At 34.4% G+C, this 10118-nt stretch overlaps 1 protein-coding gene across 4 annotated transcripts in view; it reads left to right on the top strand.

Annotated features, from left to right (window-relative positions):
* The first annotated feature begins 3264 nt into the window (after window positions 1-3264).
* The window catches only part of LOC408616 (transcriptional enhancer factor TEF-1), a 181833-nt gene continuing 174979 nt past the window's right edge, over window positions 3265-10118 (top strand). Inside the window, exon 1 of one of the 4 annotated variants that reach the window (XM_006562524.3) lies at window positions 3265-3449. Coding sequence is in view for 1 of the 4 variants with exons in the window: in XM_392157.6 (XP_392157.3) it covers window positions 5278-5302 (25 nt within the window). In the remaining 3 variants the exon portion in view is untranslated. Of the gene's footprint in view, window positions 3450-4071; window positions 5303-10118 lie in introns of those variants that run through there. The other 3 variants (XM_006562529.3, XM_392157.6, XM_006562525.3) reach the window with 3 other exon arrangements.

Raw genomic sequence — 10118 nt, 5'->3', positions numbered from 1 at the left:
CAAAATATTTTAATATATTTTAATAATTTATAAAAAAAAAAAGAAAATAATATCACAAATTTAAATTATAAAAACACAAATTGAAATTAAATATAATTGAAAAAATTAAATTTAACTTGGAAAATAATTTTGAAAAAATTAAAAAAGTATATTTTTCAATGTTTAATTTACAAATAATTTGTTTTTATAATTATAATTATATATTTATAATATTTTTAATTTTGTAATTATATATTCTTAATAATAATAATAAAAAATATTTAATTACATATTTTTATGTTTGCAATATTCATATATAACTATAAAAGAATAATTAAAAAAAAATAGTTTATATAGTTAAAAATTTTATTCAACATTTCCTTCGAATTCACGCTATTTATAAATCGTGACATCTTGTATATATTTTAATACGAAGTATATTCAGAAACAACGCACAATATGTACATTGGATTAGAAAATTTGAATTTCATTTTAAGCGTAAAGTTTCAAACACGAAACAAATTTACGAATGCGTAGTATCATATATGGTCATACTTTAATCGAGGGTAAAGAGAACTGCGCACAAAATTGCCGTAGAACTAACGGAATCGTTTAGTCCACTCGTCGACATGTCACGAAAATCGAGCGTTAACGTAATTAAGTAATTAAACCTCGCGGGTGAAATCGGACCGTACCTTTCCCATTCAATGTGTCGCGTTCGCTGAAAACCCGCACGAAAACTGCGCGCGTTTCAGCCCCGCGGCGTGGCAGCCTCTGTCACTGTGCACGCTCCGCTACTCTGTGGTCGTTCGTAAACATTTGTCGGGTACAATGTGTCCAACTGACAAAAGGAGCTTGTGCAGTACAGCGCGCGCGTTTAAAAGCATTAATTACGACCGCTTTTGTCTCTCTGCAAAAGGCACGCTTTGAACGTCATTTTGATACGTGACATTTGATTTCACGAACGTTTTGTCATGTTTAAAATCGGCCCGATAAACGCTCACGCGTGTGCACACGCGTCGAACAACACAGACAACTTTCAACCTATCAACGGTTCAGAAAACATAATATTCTTTATTTTCTTTTTCACGCGACTTTGTACATTGTTTTTAATGCTTATACCATATAACGTTCCGCGTGTGAAAAATGTATAAGTAAACGTAAATATTGTATAATAATTCTCTTATATCGTTTATTCTTTTTATATAATTGTAATTATCGTTCGATATTAGTGAAAAAAGTGAAACGAATTAACGGGATATAAATATGGGATGTAAATATGTTCATTGCTCATATTAAATTTAGTTATTTTTTTATGTTTTTTTACTTTATTGATTTAACGATTTAAATTTATTAGTTTAATTTTTCTAGATAAGCAAAACAAATTTTTAGTACATATTTTACGAAGGTTAGAAATATATTCAATTAAACAAATGAAATTATTTTGCTTAATAATTTTAATTATGAGTTTAACTGAATTTATATTTACTTAAATTTATATTTATTAAGCATTTCACATTTAGCAAATATCATTTTAATTTTTATTCTTCAAAATACGATTTTACAAAATGGTTGTTTAAATACATTATCATATGCTTTTTATATGCATAAATTAATTGAAATAATAATTAATAATTCAAATAATTCTTATTTAATCTCATTAATTAAATTCTCATTAAATATTTATTTATTTTCATAGATTAATGACTTAATAATAATATATTTTTTATGAGCAAAAAATTACACAAAAATATATTGAAAAAAATTATTGTTTTTTCCCGATAAGATTGTGTAACGATTGACTTCTGTAGATAAAGTAGAAAGTCGATTATCCGAGCAAGTAGTGAATTGGTTTGATAAATTTGCAACAATATATTTAATTTTTTTTAATAAAAATATTAATTATTAAAATACATAAATGCAAAAAATTTAAATTTAAAAATCTATAAGATTAAATATTAAATAATCAAAAAATATTATAAATTAGACTATAGAATTATAAATATTAATTTGTTATTTTAATATATAATTTTTTCATTTTTAATGCAATCAATTTTTAATGCAGTGAAATTCTTCTCATGATTAATATATATATGATATAAAATTATATGTATTTATAATTTTTACAACAATCTTTTAAAAATTAGAATTTCAAGTACAATATTGATGTATTGAATTGAACGAAATCAATTGTATTAGTAAATATTATTCAAAACCCTGACTATTATATTTTACAAATTATCTATTGAAAATTTCATACAAGAAAATCTTGAAATCAGAACAAAAGTCACAAGGAAAGCGTGAATTTAATGAATAGATTCTAAACTAACTTACTATTATACAAATATAAAAGAAAAAAATAGTGCTAAGAATGGAGGATGAAAAGTCATTTTTCATGAAATGGAGCTCGTCACTTGACAATCTTAAGGCAATGATGCATTTGTTTGGGTCAGTTGTCTCGCATTCAGCTACCATCGGTTAATCCCTAGGATCTGTTAAGTACACAAATGGCCCCAGACAGTCTGCTACCGAAAATGTAAACCATTCACTTTTGTAAGCGAACTAATTTATGTAAACAAACATTAAAATTTACACGATCGTCATTATCGCATCGTAAAATAACAGAAACGTAATTGAAACTATTGTAAATATTTAAATAGATAAGGTACTATTACTAAAAGTGAAGTGAATTTTTATTATGAAATATTTTTTACGTACTTGAATCTATTGTAAATATTTAAATAGATAAGCTACTATTACTAAAATGAAGTGAATTTTTATTACGAAATATTTTTTACATTGAAAAGCATCTATACTATAAAAATAAAAAAATTCGTTAAAAGAATAAAAAAAAAGCGTTTTATATACAATACATATGCAATTTTGTTTGATATATGTTTAGATTGATATATACGTGTCAGATTGTATGGAAAAAAAAAATGTATACAAAAAAGAAAAGTGATCATTTTGTGGTCTGTTAGTTCATGCGTTGCCATTTATCAAAAGATTCATTCGAAAAAGCTAAAACGTAACCTCTGAAATTCAACAAGTGCCCCTCAAACTTGAGCGAGAGAGAATAAACGAGTAAGCGAGTAACAACATCCAACCTCTATTACGTGCGTGACGCGACTGATCTCCCGTGCGGGGAGTGGGGAGATGACGGTCTTGTATGATGCAGTGGGGGTAGATGATCGGTCGAATTCGGTGCAATTCGTACGTCGTCGGTTGCGCTCGGCTTCTGGTTTCTCCCGCGGCCGCATAAGCGGTGTCAGCGTGTGCGCAGACCGGCTGCGCAGCAGGCGTGTGCGTTGTCCAGATTCTTTGTGCCATTCCTGGCATACCAAAAACAAGAGTGGTGACTGCGCTCGTATTTACCGGGGTGCAGCCTTGCGCGCTAATATTACTGTGCGAATTTTACCCGTGGTGTAAAGGCCCCGCGCGCGCGCGACGCCACGTCAGCTCGCCCAGTGGTAAGTACATTAAAGAAAATAGTGTCGAAACATCCTCGAAAGAGCGCGTCTATTCGTCCACGCCCGTGTGTCCCAGCGGCGTCGTCTCACACAGGGGCCGCGCACGGAACGGATTCGACAGCAGCGACGACGGCGATATACACACCGTCAGACACGGACAGACGGACAGACAGACGAAAGGGAGTGAGAGACAGAGGGAGCAATAGACGCTTGTGTGAAAGAAAGAGACGAACAGACAAACTGACCGTGCGATAAAGACAAATATTACGGGAGGAAAAAGGAACATAGACGCGACATAGTGCGTGAACGTGTATATACGTGTCCGGTTGATTGTGTTCTGTATCGGTCAAAAATATTACCGATCTCTCGCATATTCCTCGTGTGTCGTGATTGTCAGGTTCGTATTTCCGGTGACCGTGATGTTCGTATTGCTGGCTCCGTGTTGCTGCTAATGATACTCTGTTCCTACTATTGCTATTGAGAGTAAGAAGGAAAGAGCGAGTAAATGTGTATGTGAGAGCGAGTAAGAGTATGAGAGAAAGGATAGAAGGAAAAGAGAGGGAGAGAGAAGGAGAGAGAGAGAATGACAGAGAGTGTGATGAAACGATAGTCGGATCAGTTTGATAAACGAAGAGCTCGAGTTGTGCCGGTCTATCGCATCTATCCGTGCGGTCTGGTGGTGCATTGGTGCATCCGTCTTTGTTCGATTGTCGCGTGTTTACGAGCGTTGTGTCAGCTGTGTGTCAAGCGAACGGTTCAGTGTATGTGTGTTACCGAAGCGTGTGCAGTCTCTCTGGCAACGTGTACGGACTCGCTCGCACGGAGACTCGTCGAGGAGGTTAGGACGAAGCGCGATCGGTCGGCGGTGTGCCGGTGGTGGTGGGCTGCGTGCGTTTCCCCGAGGAGAGCGCGCCACGACAGAAACGTGTGCCTCTGCCTAGTGCCTGCGTGCCAGCCCGCTCGCTCACCCGCTTCTGGTGAATTCGTATGGTGAATTATTGATCCGCGGCGGCGTGTGCGTGCGGAAAAACCGCGCGAGTAAAAGAGAGCGATTCACGGTGGATAGGAAAACCGAACGGATAAACGGAGAAAACATTGAAAGAAGACAGTAACTGCAAACCGGCTCCCGTTTATACCGGTGTCTTTTGTTTTGAAAACTGTGCGCGCGCGAACACGCACTTCGCATTATACATATATTACAGCTTTTAACAAGCTCTGGAGGTGGAACAGTGGTGGCAGCGACGGATTTTCTTTCCCCTAGGCGGGACCAAGCGAGAAGTGTTCGCACATATTCCATTACTTTCAACGTAACACGCGTCTACGTGTCTCTCCTTTTCTGTCATTCTCTCTCATTCTTCTCCTTTCTCCCTCTTTCCTCTTTCTTTCTCTTTCTATCTATTTCCCCGCTCTTTCTTCACCGCTCTCGCGTGTTATATGTGTGTGCGTTTCTCTCCGTCTCGCTCTGTCTGCGTTACCTTCGCCGCGTGTGCGTCAACGAAACTAAACGCGGGAAAAGCTCGGCGCGAAATATATTCGAGGGGAATGTACACGGTGCTTATCGTGAAACGCGGTGCGTTTTCGTTGCTCAACCAGTGAGTGCCTCAGTGTAGAGATACGAGAATACGGGATATTTAGACGGGAAGCCCGTACAAAAGCATGTTGTCGTCGTCGTAAGACGACGACGACGACGACGGTCGCGACAACGACGACAACCATCACGACGATAAACGTTCGAGGAACTTAAACGCGACGCTGTACGCTTTGTCGCGCTCTTTCGAGTCTTGATAATCCAGGACAAGCAAACCCTACCTCCACCACCGCGACTTGGATGGATACTGTGCATTATTTCTGGAGTGAGTTTCTCTTTTAATCATGCGCTTGTGTATGTACGGATAATACACTTGCATGGAACTGCGTTTACCGTGTGTTCTGTGTGTATGTATGTGTATATATGTGCGTATATGACACGTGCATATGTGTATATGCACATGTGTGGATGTGATGACGAGTGTCTTGTAATGTGCGGTACCGCGTTGCTGGACTTTTTCTCGTTTCTCGCGGCTCAACATTGTCGCCGTCGGGACACGCGTTCGTGTAGACAATTTACGATTATTACGATTATCATTTTATTTTTTCGATTTTTTCCTTTTCACTGCGTAATATTATTCACAAACATAATGCCACAATTTTTCTTTTAACTTTTAATATTACGAATAGTAAATATAAAAAAAAGTTCAACTGGACTTCGTTTATATCTATAGTAGGTAAGGTTAATTTTTTTGAAAAAGTCGTTACATGCAATTATGATTTGTTTGAAATACTCATTTCGCATTTGTACTTGTATAATAAGAAAAATATCATCGAAGTGACAGTGATTCTAATACTATAACGTTATCACAGTAGGTTATCAAAGTAATTCCACGGTAACATGGTAACACGCCATTACATAAATTTAATCGGATACTTGTTATCGTGGCGGCTAACCGGGTACGACCAGGTACGCTGTTTGGTAAAGATTGTTGCCGTCGATCGCGCATTTCGAGTCAGTTTGTTAACGTTGACTTTTTTTCTGTCATTGACTTGTTCGTATTTCAATTAGAAACTAGTTAGCTGGAACGTTCGAACGGTAGTTTTCCGCTTTATTGTGATTATAAAGTGAGCGTATATATCGGTTTCATACTTCGCTATTATAAACTCCGTTGCGTATATAACCTTTATGATGCGCAATGAGATTGGATAACCAAATTGTTGAGAAATTAAGTACATATCATTAGAAAAATTACGTGAAAATTGTTCGATATGTGTTAATCACGTTTTTTATATTTTCGATTTATTTTTATCGACTTCCATTTAAGATTCGAAAAGGAATATCGGCTATTATTTTTGCCGCTCACGTTTCACAAAATGATAGCACGTGTATGTGTCGCATGCACGTGTATGTGTCGCGTGCACGTGTACGTCTTTATAAGTTTATTGTGTAGCGTGAATGGCAATTCAATATTGTTAGAAAATTAATTTCATTTTAAATTGTTGATTTTAATGATGTCATGATAACAGTTGACGTATGGTCAAAGTTGTAAATTTTTGTTAACACTGGTGCATTATTTTTATCCATATCTTATCTGTTCGTTTCTATCCAATTTAATTGAAGAAATACCTCAAATTGAAAGTGCAATTTAAATGCGAGATTATAGATTATAAATAGACGTGATGAAAATTGTATATTCAACAGTTGCATTATTATTTGAAAAATTCATGTTGAAGAAAATATATTTTGTTTTTATATTTCGTTTCGTAATAAGAATTAAATTTATGAGATTTTTACATTTTAAAAAAATAATTAATTAATTTATTTTGAGTATTAAGAATATTTACAGCCTTATTTATCTCGACCTTTTTTCTCACAAATTGTAGAATTATATGAATATATTATATTGATGAAACATATTTTTAGTTTATAAAAATTATTTAAATTATTGGCCAAATATTAAAAAATTAATATAAAATAATAAAATAATTTTTATACAAATCAAAGTAAAAATTATTACGTTATTAGATTTTTTAAAAGCTCTCTTCTAACTATTTTAATTATTTATATTTATATTTTCATTTTTTTTATACATGATTTTCACTTTAACTTTCTTTTAATTTTTTATCTCTTCAAAAAGATTCTTGCATTTCTAAGGAAAAATATTTCACCGAAATCGCCTCTCTTTTGAATCTTTTTAAACTACTCTTATACCCTATACTGAAACAGCATCATATTCGAAAAGTTTTCACAAATTTCTAGTCTTCATTCGCATTGCTAGCTTTCTACAACTCGTAAAAACTGCAATAATTCAAATGCACCTTTGCTATTAAATTTTCGCCTGTGTGCGATGTTTCTGCCATTGTAATAAACTGTAATGTACTGATAATAAAAACGAAAGTCTATCTCCATTAGTAGTTTGCTTAAAGATAAAATTATTAAACTAAGATTTACTAATCTTAAATTGGATTCTAGATAAAACTTACATAAAATTTTACCGGTAAATTTTTACCAGAAAAACTAGTTGAGAAGATCGTGTTTCGAATAAAATCGATTATGATTCCAATTATTTATTTCCTCTTATTATAGCGATATGATTAATATAATTTTTAAATCTAATAAAATTTTTTTAACAAACATATCAAGCGCGTATTAATTATAAAATGTAATAAAAATTTCATATATTTTATGATAGAAAAATTGCGTATTATCAATCGAATCTATATCGTTTAGGTTATGTAGATTGGCCTAAATTGATGATGCAAAGCTATTTAATTATCCGTTAAATTCTATAAGCATCCAATGGTACAATTATCACAAAAGTGTTAATTCACTTCGCCAATGTTTGCCGAAAATCTAAACGAACCGATTAAAAATCTTTGAATACGTTGAATAAGCATGACCAATGCGCATCGAAGTTTTTAAGCAAGAGACGGATAAAAATCTGTGGCTCTGTGTATATATATTGGGGAAGGGATAAGTTGGGTACAGCAACGCTGCGGCCAAGCAGCGGCGGCAGGTGCAACCTGTGTTTCTTCGAGCTTGTTCCGCCCTCCTCATTCCCGCTGGCTGAACAGCTCGTTTTTCTTCTCGAAGAGCAGAGAGCGCGGTGCACGCACGCGAACCGCGGAACCGGTAGCGCGGTAATCGGTAATCGATGAATTCGATATTCATATCACCTTCGCTAAACTCATACACACTTTCTACGCTTGATACCGGGGGCTTTTTATCTGTTCGCCTTATCGGCATGTTAAATATTGGAGCTTCGATAACGTGTTTTTTTGTTTTCTTTTTCTTTTTTTATAATCAGGTAAATCGCCTTTATTTCACGAAAACGATTGCTTATTTATATTCTTCTTCTTCTAATTTTAAAGCTCGAATTTCTCGTATTATCTCCTTACTTAATTCTTTGTACGTAACGTAGTTTGATTTTAAGAATTTCGTTTTTACGTATTTTTATGATCTTTTGTATTATATAAAAAATAATTTCTTTCTTTAACACGGGATAAAACCAAATTGTAATTATATAACTTGTATAGTAGGATTTTTATATAGTTATTTTTAATATTGAATTTTACAAATTTTCTCACAAATGTCAAATTTTTGATTGAAAGCAAGAAGAAGTGCTTGAACACTCGTTGTAGCATTACCTCTACACGAGTCTCTACGCCATTAAGTGATTGAAAGCAACATAACCTAACCTCTTTCCCTCTTTTATCGTAAATTCGACTCCCTTTTGTTCAACATCGTGGCGATCGTATCTCAGTGGACTCGTGATAGCAGCTAGACTCATTAAACCGAGGCTTCTTCGCGATATAAATAGGACTTCTTGTCCCGTTGCACTACGGAAGGAGCAAATAGATTATCACGCGTACCGACGACTTCTCTCCGTTCGTCTCTTCTTTCGCTTTCTACTGTTCGGCCATTCTCTTTCTCTCCGTCTCCCTCTTCCCCACTCTTCCCTCGGTTTCTTTTGCTCGCGTGGCACCATCGCAGCTTTTTCTCTCTCTCTCTCTCTTTCTCTCGAAGTGAAGCCGGTACGCGCGTGACTTTCTATTTGGCGTAGACAGTGCCAAATTGTCAAGTAACTAAAATTACCTTCGAAGGTGTACGCGTGTCTTTCTCTTTTTCCCCCTCCATTAGGTATTTCTCGTAGGTTAACCCTTTGCTTTTTTCGTGGCGGACTCGTGCCACGAATGGCTATAATCCTTTTGCACGTCGGATTTAATTTTCCACCCTGTTAATTAGAGAGGATTCGACTTTTCGTGTTTTCTCAAATAATACGTATTATTTGATTTACAATTTTTTTTTTATAGATTTTCTTTTTTATTTATTTGGAATTTTTCTCGTTTAGAAATTTAAATGGCGTAGTAATTCGATATTATCGAATGTTTAGTTTAGAATTTATTTTTTTCATTTTTGTGTTTATCGAAAATATCAAATCGTTGCATTTTATTACGAAAAATTTATTAACGATTTCTTAAATTTCCTTTATGTCTTTGCAACATAATTATAAACTTGAATAAGATTTTTATAATAAATTATAAATTCCCTCTTTTTAATTTGATTATTTCATCGTTATCAATCTTCATCTAGTTAATCTTCATCCATCATGATGCTATTTTTAAGATTCTCGTTTCGACTATAGAACAGAATTTTACAAACAATTTTAACATAATCATTAATACAGATTGAGGATCATCAGATTGTAACAATTTTTATGATTTTCAAAAAAATCCATTTTGATCTTTTTAGAAAAAAAAAAAAAAAAGAAATACATGGAATTCTTCTGATCCAAAGTTCAATGTTGCATTTAAATTATGAAACAATTTAACTCGGCCGCCTCTCTCTCTCTCTCTCTCTCGAGTGTTCATTAATTCAGAAACGGGTCTGGGACCTTAACTCGATGATCGGCACGTGTGCGACTAACGACTGGCCTATTCGACCATCTAGTGACCCTAATAAAACCTATACAAAAGGTCGTTGTTCCTAGATCGATTTACGAAAGGTCGGACGTCTCCACCAGATTTTCTCAGCTTAAATCGAGTTCCAATAGAAAACTAATTTAAACTGTTGTCCTTTGGGATCTATCCGTCGTTTCGTTTAATCGATAATTACGTATAAATTTAATTATTATCGAA

Source organism: Apis mellifera, linkage group LG1 (genome assembly GCF_003254395.2).
Source record: "Apis mellifera strain DH4 linkage group LG1, Amel_HAv3.1, whole genome shotgun sequence".
NCBI classification, from domain to species: domain Eukaryota; kingdom Metazoa; phylum Arthropoda; class Insecta; order Hymenoptera; family Apidae; genus Apis; species Apis mellifera.
This window is presented reverse-complemented; position numbering and strand designations above follow the sequence as displayed.